Source organism: Lytechinus variegatus, chromosome 1, assembly GCF_018143015.1.
Source record: "Lytechinus variegatus isolate NC3 chromosome 1, Lvar_3.0, whole genome shotgun sequence".
NCBI lineage: Eukaryota > Metazoa > Echinodermata > Echinoidea > Temnopleuroida > Toxopneustidae > Lytechinus > Lytechinus variegatus.
The window spans coordinates 64,673,111-64,689,475 of record NC_054740.1 but is presented as its reverse complement, the minus strand read 5'-3'; the positions used below and the strand labels follow the sequence as shown (position 1 = coordinate 64,689,475).

At 34.6% G+C, this 16,365-nt stretch overlaps 2 protein-coding genes across 2 annotated transcripts; both read right to left on the bottom strand.

The window, feature by feature from the left end:
• Window positions 1–9,765: 9,765 nt before the first annotated feature.
• Window positions 9,766–14,398, bottom strand: LOC121431570. Its single transcript, XM_041629113.1, has 4 exons — window positions 14,395–14,398; window positions 12,758–12,958; window positions 10,789–10,812; window positions 9,766–10,227 (listed from the first exon to the last, which is right to left on the bottom strand). Exons 1-4 carry the CDS (start codon window positions 14,396–14,398, stop codon window positions 10,091–10,093), a joined length of 366 nt encoding a protein of 121 aa, XP_041485047.1. The 3' UTR covers window positions 9,766–10,090.
• A 1,281-nt stretch (window positions 14,399–15,679) lies between these two features.
• On the bottom strand, window positions 15,680–16,298 carry LOC121431564. Its single transcript, XM_041629101.1, has 2 exons — window positions 16,181–16,298; window positions 15,680–15,951 (listed from the first exon to the last, which is right to left on the bottom strand). Exons 1-2 carry the CDS (start codon window positions 16,293–16,295, stop codon window positions 15,680–15,682), a joined length of 387 nt encoding a protein of 128 aa, XP_041485035.1. The 5' UTR covers window positions 16,296–16,298.
• Window positions 16,299–16,365: the final 67 nt, after the last annotated feature.

The following is a 16,365-nucleotide window of genomic DNA, read 5'->3' as shown; positions in this document are numbered from 1 at the left end:
TTCCCATATTACTTAAATAGGTTTCACGCGCGTAAAACATTCCCCATAGACTTGTGTGTTACAATGGCGCTTTTGAAAAATTCCTAAAAAAAATGTGAAATTAGAGGATGGAATGTTTACTACCATTGGATAGGATATATATCTGGCATTCCATATCTGACCAGGAAAGGGTACCGTAGCCATAACTATGAATGGATCAAATTCATCAGCTGAAACAGTAAAATAGCCCTAATTGGTCCGCCAGTCAAAAAATAGTTTCAAGTCACTTATTTATCTTCCCAATTCGGGCAAAGGAAGTTCAATAATTACCATTTCTAGAATCAGTGTTAGATTTTGAATCATATTCATACATTTTTGTCAATCAGCAACATCAAATTGAAAAAAACTCAAATGGGTTGGGTCGAACGAATATCTTTAGCCCTCCTGATGTAATTAGGCTCATGGCACCCATTGTGAATTTAAAGGGGAAAATAATACCTTAGATAGACAGAGGGCGCCCTGATATAAATAAATGTAAATAACATGTTCTTCATCTGTGGGTACTGCATTTTTTCCATGGGAAACTGATTCTTTGCTTAAAATCTACATTTACACCAATACCTCAACACATAAAGAAAAATTTGTATCTTTGGCCTGAAATAGGCATTTTCAATTTGATGTGAATAATTGAGAAATAAAATAATATGGATCGACTTATAAAAAAAATGTTAATGCTTAATATCTTGTGCATAATTTAGGTTTTTGCCTAAATTTGCTTTTCAGAAAGCAATTAAGAAACTTGGATGTGTCATGTAAAAAAAGTGGCTTACTGACTACTTTTCAGAAAAAAAAATGTCAGATGCTGCGTTTTTCTATAGGAATGCAGTGTAAATATGGATGAATGTACCTGCTGGATAGTTAGAAACAATATTTTCTCTCCAATCGATCATCCATCTCTAATATCATCATCATAAAAAATGTATGATGCTTCAAAGATCTGAAGGATGTATCCACTTTGGGGAAGTACAGCTTACTAGAAAGCAGGATATTGCCGTTTCCATCAGTTTTCTAATAATGAATTATCTGCCCAACATCAAAATGCATAAAACAGATACCTATTCATGAGCATAAATGTTTAATGTTTCATTTGTCAACTGATGAGATTAATTTCTTTTCACGTGTTTGCATACTGTAACTTAAGATTGGAAGAAATCATTATTATTTGTGTTAGGTCCATGATTGTATGAACAGTTAACCATGTTGAACATGTTATTTTTTAAATTCTTTTTATTTTTTGATAAAATGTATTGCGACTGACCGTCATAGCCTTTCTTTTTATCAAAGATAATTGAAGTGGTTCACTGAATGTAATAAAAGTTTTGCAGATAATAATTTTTTTTTAATAATTCGAATTGAAGGATTTAAAGAGTAATAGTTTTTTTCATGTTCTTTATTTTGTGTAATGTATGTGTGGGATGTCATGGTGTTTACAGTATAGGCCTACAGAACAGTGTACATCCTTTTCCAACTAAATTGTGTTAAAGCTTTGTCAAATTAAATTCACAGTATAAACCTATGAGAAAACTGACTCATGTAAACTTTACATCAAAATAGTTGACACGTGAAAGTGTAATACGAGTGATTGTGGACTCGCCCAAAATTAATATCAATTGATGAATTCGCTCGCTTTTCAAAACATCCTGCATCTTAATATTCAAATGAGCGCATCAACTAAAAGCATTAGTTCCATCATAAGAAAAGTACGTTACAATCATAACAAATTTGATTCAAATTAATATCATTACACTGTTAGAAAATTTATCCTTAAACTAAAAGAAGTTCCTGCAGCAGAGTCTCGAGAAAACCAGAATACCAGATTGCGTAATCTTACAGGAAATTGGTATTTGGTGTGTGTAATCTTACAAATTTCCTTAAATAAAACACTCTTTTCCCCTTTTTCTAACAGACCTGTTCTGTTAAATTGCAGAAAAATTCCCGTTTCATGAATTTAAAGAATGATTCTGGTATTGCTTTCTGCAAAATCTTCTTTTATTTTTCTGTAAAATCAGGGTTTTTTTAACAGTGTATGTTCTCATAATGTATTATAATGTAATGACGAATACATGGAATATGAATTCATATTCTGGCGTTTTGCTTGCTGTCCAAAACATTTCTTTCTATTAGGTGGTGGAGAATTAGAACTTTTCAATTCGAGAACTATCCAAACCATTTTTAAATGATTCTTCATCAAAAATCTTTATTAATTATATCATTTTTAACTCTGTTCTTCGAAAAGTATCTCAAATTTAAAATTTTGACAGAAACATTCTATCAAGAAATAATTTGGATAGTCTTCAATGAGAAAAGTTTTATTTTTCCTGAAAAATGTTTCTATACATTTCAAATTGCGAATGGGTTTGTGTTTGTAGAACTGCGTCTCAAAGAAATGATAAATACATATACATACCAATTTCTCAGTTTCTTGCGATAGGTTATATAACCAGCAAGCACAATGCAGATTGCTAGAACAACAATGGGTATGCCTATCCATAGTTTCCACATCCTTCCATTACTTTCAGATGATTGTGTGATATCTGTATAGTAATAACAGAATACGCATCATTATTTGGATAGTCGTAAACATGGTAAATAAAATAAAGTGTGTACCCCATAGATTGATATTTACTTGGTCCACTCGAAGTTAGCCCCTTTCTCTGATTGTGTATAATTCACTATCGACCCTAATTCTACGATCAATGTATAATTACCGTTTGGTCATTACTATTCTTTGTCTCATAGACATAGACATTTATTATCATTTAGTATTATTGCCAATTCGCCGTGTTATTTGCCATCTTTATAGCCTGGAAACAATTTACATGTTTCCTGTGACTTGTTTGTCTAAGGGACGATTTTCTGCCTTATCTGTTTTTACTTTGTATTTTCACTATTAAGCTACGTACTTGCTCTATACAGTGCATCCCCGGAAAAGGGGGATGAAGAAGAGCGGTTTTTACAAAATGTTTTATCATATCCAAACCACAAATATTCATTAATAATTGTAATTTCCGCTGCCTGCATAGATGTAGCTCACGGCGAATTAGTATGATTTTCATTTGGTAATATTACCAACAAGTTTATTCTCACTTCGATTCCATCAATACAAGATGAACAAGTTTTATACGACATTACATTTGGTGGACATAAATATTACATAAGACCAAATTGTTCTTAGACCAACTTTCGTCAATATTATTGTCAATTAAACAAGATGATTATTTGCAAACATAGTTATTAAGCGAACCAATAAATTACCTTCGTTGGTATTAGACAAAAATAAGTCCAATCATTTACAGATGAACTGATTGTAGACAAAATGGGATAGGACTGTGTGGGATTATGGGCAGAATAGAAAAGTAGGTGAAGACAGAATGTCGATGTCAATAACCTATAAATGTCTATATAATCTATTAAAGTCTCCTCAAAATATTCTTCTGTAAATATATTACTTATATTTCACAAGACTTACGATGATTTTTCTCTAGATATTGATTAATAAAATCAATAAAATCATAAAATCTTCTAGCTCCGTGATGGTTCGCATCAAAGCCTCTTCAGCATCTGGATGAGAGTTTATGGTGCGGTGCTTCTTACAGTGGATACAGTTTTGTGATTTAAAAGTACAATTTTACATAAATTTTGCTGATGATGAAACGAAAGAATAAGAAGAAAAATGAAGTAACGAGAGAAAATATTAATGAACGTGCCAACAGCTTCCCTATACAATTTCATTCAATGCAAAATTGGTTTTTGATGACATATATATATATATATTTTATAGAAGCGTGTAAGAAATAGTGAGGGTGATAATTTTTATCGAATCCCAAACAACATTTCAAAGAAATGGCAATTCATGGGGATTGAAAATTGTTATGAAGAGCTGCTTGCATAATGATGTAAACGAGAATGGTTGTTATATGATGCAAGCAAGAATGGTGTACGTCTTTTTTATAGAAAAAACATTCATTTCTCAGCAATATTATTGATGCGTTGTATCCTAAAATCATAAATATTGGCTACACTAATGCATTTTGCATAGGTAACAGATTCAAGGGTGTACTTAAGATGATACAAACGATGAATCATGTTTCTTTTCATGGAGATCCTTCGCTGTAAAAATTCTGGTGTTAAAACTGACACCCCCAGTCGGTGTTAATAAAGGACCACACCCGAGGTGTTAAAATTACATCCAGAGATTGAACATAACACCAAAGAATCTAAATGTAACAACTAAAGGTTAAATTACAACTATAGGTGTTAAACTAACACTGTCAATCTAACACCGGTGTAAAATAATGGTGTGGTCTTCTATGAATGCCGGTTAAAACCACAGTCTTTGCTGTGTTAACATCTTGCAATTGCCGGTAGTCAAAACCTTTATCAATTTTTCAGCCCAGTCTTCTGTTCTGTCAAGGTCTTGAAACATTTAATATGCATTCTGACAATTATTGTAATGTAGAATTTTTGCTTCTAACCATCCTCATCTTCAAATACGCCATCAGTATATGTTATACAATTTTTGCGAGTCATTGTATCGATAATAGAAACAGACAGGGTCCCAGATCAAACCCTTGTAGCACCCCTGATTCTATTATTAGTGACTTGTAACAATCTGGAAGCTATGGATCCACCAAACATTATTCCCTTTAACGTCAGTGCAGTACAATTTGTTCTAGAATTGAAGATGTCCACCCTTGTGGAAAACTTTTGAAGAGTTCCAGATTATGTCTTTCTTTGTCCTAATTCATGTGAAGGTCGCTTGTGAATCCTAATGAAAAGGATGACAGTGACTGCACACAAAGCTAAAAAAAATCCTCCCCTGGCACCACCAAACGGTCACATTTAGATGGAGGAAATCAATGTTTAACGCTTTTCTGACATAATATGATCCTGATCAAATAGTCCTCTTAGTTTTCACTTAGTCACTACCATAATTTTGGAGTGACATTAAAAAGAAGTTCCAAGTCTCATGTCTAGTGAATAATTTTTTTCCCAAAATGTCGGGTTATTTTGGCAGGGTTGGGCGGTAAATACCGGTAGCGGTAATTACCGGTGGTAAATACCGTCCGGTAAATATGTAAAAAACGGGATATATGATTTATAATTTGTTTTTTTCAATAATTTTAGTTGTTTCTAACCTCAACAAATGAAAATAGTGTTCTGAAATAATTAGAATCACAAAATTCAAAGTAGAAACACACAAACAGATGAAATCCATACTCCATACGTGTATATACCCAACACACATAGCATCTAAGTCCACACATACGTACACAAACTCAAACTATGTTCCTGGAAATTGAATAATCATATTAAAACATAAACAAATATTTCTCCCGGAGTTTAACTTTTTACGTGCCATTGTATCTCATTACAATATGATTTTTTTAAGTGTGAATAAGCTCAGTATTCTACTGTATGTAAGGAGTTTTAGTGTGTACATGTATCAGTGTGTAGTAGTGGTTGCTGGTTTTGAATTTTGATATTACAGAAAAAGATCTTTTTGTAGCCTAAAAAATTAGACAACTCAGATTATGCCAGTTTTAATGTTGCAATTCTTTTAATATAATTTTTAAAAGAAGTTTAACCAACAAAGCAAACACAAAAATTAAAAAGCATAACTTATGTACCAGTGTTGTAGTGCCTTGATGCTCGGCCTTGGCCTTAAGGCGCCTTAAGGCCTATTTTTTCAAAGCCTTGGCCTTGAACATTCAAGCCTTGGCCTTGAGAGGGCCTTGGCCTTGAGGATTTTGAGCCTTGAAATTTCAAGGCATTTTCAAGGCTTTTTCAAGGCATTTTGTATTTTGTACTTTTATTTGTTTTATATAAGTAATTATAAATGTTTCAATTGTTCTGTATATCTAATGACACTAAATACTACCAGTCAGCAGTAGCAGCAGCAGAAGCAGTAAGTGTACTTAGCAGTGCCATCAATTGCAATTATCATCACATAATTATGTAACAAAGAGAAGTGATGAAAATTAATATCATTTATTGGTAATATGATGTAATCATGACTAATAAGGATAATGACAATATCAATAATGATAATAATTATGATTAGGATTATAGTCAGTGGCGTAACTACAGGGGGGGCATGGGGGCACGTGCCCCCCCCCCCATCGGCTGACTAAAAAAAAGGAGGAAAAGAGGGAGAAAGGAAGAGAAACGTAGTGGGAAAGAAGACATTAATGTTCATTATAATGTTATAATTATGTTATGTTACATTACATTAGAAACATTTTTTTCATATAAATGAAACATAATTTGCTCAGGGCATATGTCTTCATTGTTCCTGGTGCTCCCATTGTCTGTTTACCGAGATATATAATCCTGTTATACTAAAACCTCCCAATTTCAAGTCAATATACACCAAACTACCAAATATATTTCCTCGCACTTCGAGTTATTCTTTTACATGTACAATAGTATGCTTCTTTTTCATGAATACTTTAAGTGATTGTCCCATTTTAAGGTCTTAATATAAAACATTTCCTGTCCGTGCTTACGTTCGCAGTAGTGGATTGGTGAAAGATGTCTGCTCTCCATCAATTCCTAGAATGAGTCCTTAAAATGTCCCTTTTTCTGTTTTCTGATCTGAATATCAAAAATTTTCAGCTCGCGCTTTGCGCTCGCATCATTTGGTTAGTGAACTACGTAAGGTCTTCTTGAATTCCTACATACAAGCCTTAAAATGCCCCTCTTCAGGTCTGAATTTCCTAAATTTTCAGCTCGCGCTCGAAAGATTTGATTAGTGAGATGGGTATGTTAATCATGATTACAAGTGCTTTATGTGCATGTTTAGATGTGATTCTAACAAAATTAGCAAGCGCTTATTGGCACTCCCATTAGATGACTATGGTGAGATGTGTATAATCTTAATAGATAAAAGATTCCTAAAATATAGTCCTTAAAATCTTTCTGTTTGGGGTCAATATTTACAAAAATTTCAGTTCGCGCTTCGCGCTCGCATTATTTAGCGAGACAGGTACGTATCATGATTACAAAAGATTGATTGTAATGTCCCTTTTTAGGTTTGAATATCAAAAATTTTAAGCTCGCGCTTCGCGCTCGCATTATTTGACTAGTGAGATGTCCGTTTATTGGCACTGTCCTTATGAAAATATCTCTATTAGGTCAGTATACCTGGCAACTGGGCGCGCTTCGCGCGCTCACTAGGCAATTCCAAGTTTTTGCTGGTGCCCCCCCCATGCCATGACCCATGGTACGCCATAGTGATTTTATGACAGGAATAATTCTGACAGATCTGACTGCAATTTTGACAATTTTCATACTTTAAAAATAGCTTACTCTAAAGAATGATAACAAGGTTGATTTCTATTCCATTAGGTTTTCCTTGTATTATTTTCTTTGACCAACAAGAATGTTTTAAGTCTTAATGATATTCTGAAAAGATTCGGTAAACTTGAACACAAACTTCAATTTTGTCATTTCCAAATGGGCTATGGCATCAATGGCATGATGAGCCAAAAATTTGAGGGGCCAAGCATGGCATACAGAGCAAAATTTTAGGTTTCAAAATCAACAAATTTTGGATTGTGCTTGCATAAATTATTGTTAAGTAAGGTTCGCATTCAATTTACACAAAAAAAATGCTTAGAATGTCTAGTTTTTAGGTCGGAATATTACAAATTTTTGAGCTCGCGCTTTGCGCTCACATTATTTGATTGGTGAGTTATGTATCCTATTTATGAGTCACTAAATGCAGTCCAGAACAGCTTCCTTTTCTGGTCAGTAAAAATTTCAGCTTGTGTTTTGTGCTCGCGTTAATTTGTTTAGTAAGATGCACACCTTTTTCATGATTACAAAAACAGCTCGAAATATTTAAATTTCATTTCTTATTACATCTTATTACAACATCTCGCAAGGATGCCCTTTTAACAGTGATTAGCACCATAATTGACCCAAAATCGAGTTTTACAACTTCAAAATTGTTTTTTTTTTCAAAACCACTTGCTCGCTATGCTTTCTATAGCGGGAAATTAAAGCCTAAATCAAAATATCTGTCTTATCAATTAGAAATCACTTAAAAAAGCTTTGCTGAACTTAATTTCCACAAAACACACAACTTCTTCACAGTTGATAATCTCATTTTGAAAATATCTGTTTGCACCAAAATTCTCATTTTGACTTATACTGTAAGTGCATTTTTGGCTTTGACCTTCCCCCCCCCCCCAAAAAAAAAAAAATTCTGCCTCCCCTGTCCCAGGTAGAGGAGAAAGACGTATGTTAAGAATGGGCATGCCAGGATCAGATCACCTTGGTAATAATAATTATTGCAATGTGAATCGCCTTGAACAATAATCAAATGTACGAAGGTAACTATATACTTATTTTAATTTCATGTCTAAATCTACATGATCTATCATGAAATTATTTTCGTTTTAAATGTACAAGGGTAAAAAATTTTGCTCGCTCACACCTTTTATACATTTGGTCCTGTGTGTCATATATGCCGCCTAAGCATTGTTGTCTAATTTTTTCCATATATTGTACAATTGAAATGCCTTGGCCTTGGCCTTGAGGTTTTCAGGCCTTGGCCTTGGCCTTGGGTTTCCATGCCTTGGCCTCAGCCTTAATTATTGAAGCCTTGGCCTTGGGTATTAAAGCCTTGGCCTTGGCCTTGGCCTTGGAGGTTTGAGCCTTGACTACAACACTGTTATGTACACAACAGTGGAAAGAGGTGTCAAAAGTTGTTTCCTTTAAGAAATATAAAATGAATACAATAACAACATAACTGACATACTTTAGCTACTGAATGTTTCATGGGAAATGTAAAATGAATAACTTATACAGTTTTTCATATTCACATTGATTGAAAGCTATTGTAAACAAATCAATCTTTGAGCACGATCCATTGTTTTCCTTTACAATAGCTTCTCTAATCAGTGATAGTGAGATCAACAAAATTTCAAAAGAACGCCTGGTGCACATTGAGACAAGGATATCCTCGATATACATGTTTATTTATGACGAAGAGATAGTGACATTAATGATGATGACCGAGAAATTGAAGAATCTAAATTAGATGTATATTTGGGATCTTTTTAGTATTTTATTGTGTTTTTCCAGCATTTCATGATAACAGACATAGATAACACCCAAACACAAATATAAACACACACAAACAAACACACCCACACTCACACAAATGGTACACACCAGAGCGACCATACTCACCACCTTTGTTTTTATGTTCAAAATTTGACAATCCCTATAGAAAAGTGAGTGGAAAATTATATTTCCCGGTATTCCCCCGGTGAAAAGTGGTAAATTCCAGAAAAAAGCGGAAAATACCGGTAATTACCGCTTATTTCCCGGCGTCCGTTAAAGAAGCCTCCGAATCGGGAAATATGCCAACCCTGTATTTTGGTATTGATCATGGCAAAGCCAATGACAATGTATTCATTATTTTACCTGTCATATAGGATCAAGTTTGATTTCTAAATTCCTTCCCTCACTGCTCCACAAAGCCCAATGCATAATTGCACACAATGTGCACTCTATGGTCGTGTATTTCAGCTGTGTGTATTGTGCGAAAATTATACTACAGAGCTTATTTGGGGATTTTCTTTTGAAATTCATTTGATTGTTATTAAAAAAAAAACGATTCATTAATTTCTTTGACATTTGGTACCGTAGAATTCTATTTTGAACTATTTGTATCAAGATCTGTGAAAATCATAGATGAAGTGTTTTCTTAAGTTTTAGATATCTTGAGGTCTCCTTTTTTGTTGTTGACTTTTTTGCCATTAATTGGTTAACTATTTGTATATGTGTACGCGAGTGTGTTGGTTTGTGAAAGAAAGTGTGTGAGTGACGGTGTGCGTTGCGGATAATGCATAGTTAACTGCAGTATACATGTATGTGCGTATGTTATTTGCGATGCAATATCGAGTAAGTCAACAATTATGAGATTCTCCACTTTAAGAGGTTATTAGTAATATTGTGCAAGCAAAAGTGTTAACCCTTGGGATAGTATGTTGTTAGTGGTAATAAAACTTGCGAATTTCAATTAAGAGCTTAGCAATTAATTGAAGAGCATCCTGAAGTGACTATGAATAAAAGGTTTATCATTCTCACTGGTTGTAGCAGATACAGTACTTATTGTAGTTTGAACAGATTGTTTTAGCTCTGTAGTTCTCCACATAGATTTTCCTGTTGTAGCTATTTGATAATGAAGTGATAAATGCAATTACAGGTCGTTGTTGTCGCAGTACATTTACATCTCTATATCAAAAAATATCACGCACTTATATGATTTTATACGTTGTCCTATTTTGTTTCCCACTGATTACAGGACGAATTTTGATCCGAAAATGTTATTGCTTCTCACCTATCCAATTTCCACCGGACGCTAGGCTGTGGTGGGATTCGAACACATGATCCTCTCATTACATGTTTACGCAGCTATGATATAAATGTGCATTTCCAATTGATTCAAATAATACTAGCTTTGATTATTGGATGTGATGTATACTTCCACATCTGTTGATTTAATAGACATTTATTAAAGCCTTAAAATGCTGAATGAAATACCAACATTACAAAAGTTATATTTTCCTAGAAACGGATGGTAAGCGTCAAGTTGAACTATGTACGTTTTATTAAAAACTGAACGAAATTCCCATCTTGCTAATGGTGTAATGCGAAAATATAGAAATTAATAGACGGATTACATATATCAAGAGTATATATTGTAAAGATTGTAAAGAGTATTTCATATACCTTCAGCCATTGTTGAAGGAATTTCTGTGAGAAAAAAAATTGTTACTAAGTCAATTTAGGATATTTAATATCATATAGAGGATACAAGCAATAATCATCAGCAATAAATTAGTATACAAGCTTTTTACCAAAGTTGGGAGTCACAACATTTGATTCCACCTTATTTTTTCATGGGTACTCAAGTGAGGATGTCGCAAGTTTGCATTTTAATGTTTTGGATTACATCTTTCGGTGAGAATCAGTTCACGTTGGCCCATGATCTGGCGATATGAATGCCAAATTCATGTTGCTACTTTGTCTCCCTTAAAGGTCAAGTCCACCCCAGAAAACTGTTGATTTGAATTAATAGAAGAAAATCAAACTAGCATGAAGGTGAAAATTTCATCAAAATCGGATGTAAAATACGAAAGTTATGCCATTTGAAGTTTCGCTTTTTTTTTCACAAAATAGTTATATGCACATTTCAGTGATATTCAAATGAGTCAGTCGATGTTGTCCATCGGTCACTATTTCTTTTGTTTTTTTATTGTTTGAATTATACAATATTTCATTTTTTACATATTTGACAAGAGGGTCCAACTTGACTGAAACATACAGCATTAAACAATGCTAACTCCACATGTACTTAATCATTGTTTCACTTGACAATGAGGGGAAAATTAGAACATTTCGTATTTCATATACGCTTTTTAGCAGCCTCCTCCATTTCCAACCTGATTTGTAATACTCTTGAATATAATTTTCTGTACAGGAATATTTGAAATATGTTTTGTTATTTATATATGTCAACATGTACAGAAGAAACTGTGATTGTTGAAAATGGAAATAAACGAATGAAATGAAATATAATAAAATACAAAAGTGAATTGATGACGTCATCAGTCTCATTTGTATACAGACCAGGATGTGTTTTGTGAAATTAAGCGAAGTTTTTCAATGTCATAACTTTCTTATTTTATATCCGATATTGATGAAATTTTCAGTGTTGTGCTTGTTGGATTTTTCTCTTTTTATTAAAATAAACCTTTTGTTGACTTGTCATTCAAAGATCCAGTGACTTGCTTGAGATTTGCCCCAATCCCACTTATGGAGAGCTGCATTCGATAAGCAAACAGGAGGGGGGGGGTCATGAATTGGTCACATTTCCCCTCTTCCGGCGATACCCAATGTATGAAGAAAGTGACGTCATGGCCGGGGTCATGGCAGGCGACTTACATATTATATACATTACTTTCTTCTTTCCAACGTATTTCTGATTTGTCCGATTTATTTTTTTCTTCATACACATGCATGAATTTTTTTGTACGAAAAACTGACGTCATATCATTGGCGATAATAATAAAAAAACCCATCATCTATAGGCAGTGGATGTTTCACATCCGCAATTCGTAGTCTTTGTCACATCATAAGTATCGTTTGCGTTCAGCATAACATCACAAAGACAATAACTGCAACCTCCGCCTAGATTATAGGCTTGGATACAAGTTGTTCCTTTACCACCTGATCCTGAGAAAGAAAAGGTCCATCGTTACAATATTACAGGGTTGATGGGTGTGTTTTTTTCTTCTAGTAATCGAGTGGTATTGTAATAGCCATGGTTTAGTTAAACCTGGGTTAACTTTGACCATACTCTTATGGAGTGGCATTTGGCAACTGATTCACCAATTGAAAATTATTATTGTTTTGCTGTTAAAAATGGACAAAGTTGTCAAAAAAAATCATCGAGTCGTAAAATGAGAAGAATTGGAAAATACAAAACTGTTGCGAATTTTTAATGAATTATTGCCTTATTATTGCCACGAACATGGAATAAAATTATGAAACTCAGTATTACATAGAAGTGTGGTTCTATTTTAGACCAGAGTTAAACCTAGGTTTAATTATCAGAATACTGCCCATTGTGTTCAACAAAGGTAACACATGAACTGGTAAATATGTAATATTTCATAGTCTGACATGATTTACCTACCGTTGAGTTTGCAATCTGGAATCGATTCGTTCCATATTGGATAGTATGGCATTACTCCTGGTACACACTGGATGGTTCCATTGCCTTTCAGGGTGTATCCATCCATACAGGTAAGATGAACGATAGAACCAAACCATGTGATGTTAGAATCCCAAGATCCACCAATCGTGTCGTTCAGCTCTTCACAGAATCCTACAGAGGCTATAAAAAGTGCAACATAGAGAGTGATGATTATACTTAATTTCTCGAATATTTCAGTGAAAATCTTTTCATGGATATTGCTTTCCGAGCATGCATACGATTTTCATTTCGTTGGGGACATCTAAGGGATGAATTCAACTCTATGTCGGCGCTTTATCAAGCTGAACATATATGTTAAATGAAATTATTTAGTTCTACGATATGAAGATGATTCATTAAAAATAATTTATGTATTATGCAGGGACCGCGGAACGGTTTTCAAAGTGGGGGGGGGGGGGGCTGACCATGCAAAAATCATATGGTCATTTTTACGTTTTTGTACACGGTTTTAGAAAAATGGGGCTACAGCCCCCTCCCAGCTTCCGCGGCCCGTTCAGTCTCATTAAATCTGGACTAAAGTAAGTTACGTTAACCTACACTTTGTGTTCTTGTAACATTTTCCAAGAAAACCGCTTAATGGTTAAAAAAATTATTCTCATAATCCCATAACCTATACTTCCACTTAGATATTTTCACGCTTGACATAAAACAGTATGCCTTATGACCACAGGGACATTGCCAAACAGGGGGTGGCGGCAGGATAGAGGGTGGTCGGGGGGGGGGGGGGTGTGGCGAGACGACCCAAAGGTGACGTCATCTTTTCTAATGACTTCTAAAGTGGTATGTTAATATGCACATCCCAGACCTCTCTTCTTGATACGTTTCCTTTCTTTTTTCATTTAAAAATGCATGAGGACTGTTTCCTTCTTGATTCCTGTAACCCCCACCACGTAGTCAAGCAATACCAAAATAATTACGTATTCTCATTTGTATCAAGAGTAGGAGGATTGAATGAAAATTACATTTATGTAAGTTCTGAAAAAAGATGTGCAGCATGATATTGTGTAATGTATGGAAACACATACCATCATAAATTGAAAATTTTGCTGAGGGTATTGAATGGTCATCGCACGTGGACAAGTCGTCAAAATTGACCTCAGCAGATGAGGAACAGAAACATTCATTTTCATTCATAAGAGCGAGAGTTTGAATTTCATGTGATTTACACAAGTATATACATTGTGACGCCGTTGAAAACGCAAATTTTGAACTGTTCTGTAACTGTTGAGTTTGAAGCTCATAGCATCCTCTGTACCCGGGCTCTACAGTAACACAAGAAAAATAATGCATTAAAACACTTATCACTTGATAACTTACGAATCCAAATGAGGGGATAGATTAACATAACGATGGTCATCAGTAGGGGGAAGGCGGGGTAAGTTGTGACACTTTTTGCATTTTGCATGTTAGAATTGATATGACTAATAATATTGTATTAAGTACCTTGCCTTTAAATTTGTTTCTTGAGAAATACTTTTCACCTATATATTACTTTCAACCCCACACTGAAAGTCATTGTGACCTTTGAAAAAGACGGTGTCAAATGCTCAACTTGCCCATCTTTGCGGTAAGTTGTGCCACCTTCTGTGGTAGGTACGTTGAGCCCCAAAACATATATGTACGAAATGTATGCGGGAAGAACCAGCATGTCAATCTTTTATTTTAAGTCTTTTCACTTGCTAATTCTCTATAAATACTAGCATCCTCTAAACGTAAAAGAACTGTTATGTGAATTTTATCCTTTCTGCCTGCATATCAATTTACCAACCTTTATAAGGTTTTTTTTGTCATACAACCATGGCTCAACGTGCCCATGTTGGCTGGCACAAATTACCCCACTCCGACCTTAATGCGGTATTTTCACATCCACACATTTCTTATGTGTGGATCCACACATTTCTCATCATGTAAGACTATGACAAGAATTAAAATCCATACATGGACTAACAATATCTTTATTATTTCTTCATTATATTGAAAGACGTGTGTGGGTAAAAAGCACTGATCTATTTCACACCTTTTTTAATACTTTTTTGGCTGAAATTTGTAATTTTCCCTCTTTAAAGTACTTTTTGTTACAAAGTTAAAAACAATGTAGAAGGATTAAGGGTTAAGTAATGGGTCATCCATGACACCACCACAATGTCTGACTCGATCCCTTTTGGCCTGGGGATGGTGGCTCAACTTGCCCCTATGCTCAACTTACCCCGACTTCCCCTAAATACATGTTTATTGATCGATCGAGTAATTAAATCTTATCTGCAAAAGCATGGTCTCCAAACCGAACCGAACCGAACCCTTGGTTTACCATGTGTCCTCATCATGCTCATTAAATTAAGTTTGTGTGCCAGAGCGGTAAATGCATCCATACACACCCACCCACGTACACATACATATATATAATCTTCACACATACAGATATAATATCTCATTCTTTTTCTGTCATGGAACTATTTAACTGTTTCTTGACAGCCCAGGCCCAAAACAACATTACGTTTACAATGAACAATATTTTACCCTTGTGAAATATATGACACTAATTATATTCAGTATTTTAAAACAGATGAATATGACATGTATGAGGTAACTGTAAACCCGCCCCTTACAAAAAAAGTAGTAAATATTAAAAAAGACACACACACACATGCAACTCCCAAACTGCTATCTTAAATTAAGATGATAACAAGATAAATCGTCTCACCATGACATATAATTTTCACAACCTGGTTAGATTGGCAACTTGAATTCCCGGCCGTGCAATCCACCAAACGATACGTATCTGTGCAATAAAGTTATCAAAGAAAACCCTTTATATTTTACTACCAACAGCATTGAGTGTTATTATATTGCTAAAACAGAGGAGAAAGGGGTACGGTACGGGTACTTACCATCTCCGCAACTTGGCGCTCTCGTACAGTTTTGTGTATTCACATTCACAATGGTGATATTTTTGACACCTGGATAGCCAAGCTCTCCACAGATGACTTCTGCCACCCTATCCGTAAAGCTCTCTTTACAGACTCTCATCCATTCACCTGATGATGCCGAAAGTTCGATGAATCCTTCTGACGGTTTAATACCTCCCATTAAACGACCTGAAATATTGTCTCCTGCTGTGAAATAACAAGATCAAAACAGAGCAGGTTAACTGTCATGAAGGGGGAAAAAGTACGAAGATAATATTAACATAGGAGAAAAATAAGCTAAACATTGTATTTACTTGTAGTTCCCATTAACCCGACGATGATATAAAGTACGAATTAGAATATTTTATAATAACGTATATAACCTCACTTCTCGTTTACAGTATGTCGTATGATATTTTCTCCCCGCCATACTTACTTGGTGGCTCATGACAGGACACTGAAATATTGAAACCTTTCCTTCTACCTCGTGGAGATGAAGCAAACTCTATCTGGAGAGTGAGCCCCGTCGCCAGATATGGAGGATATTGCATATTCTCCCCTGTGTAAATTTTATTTTCCACGTCTATGTAATCCTTGTATTGTTCCAGACTAAAGTAATGG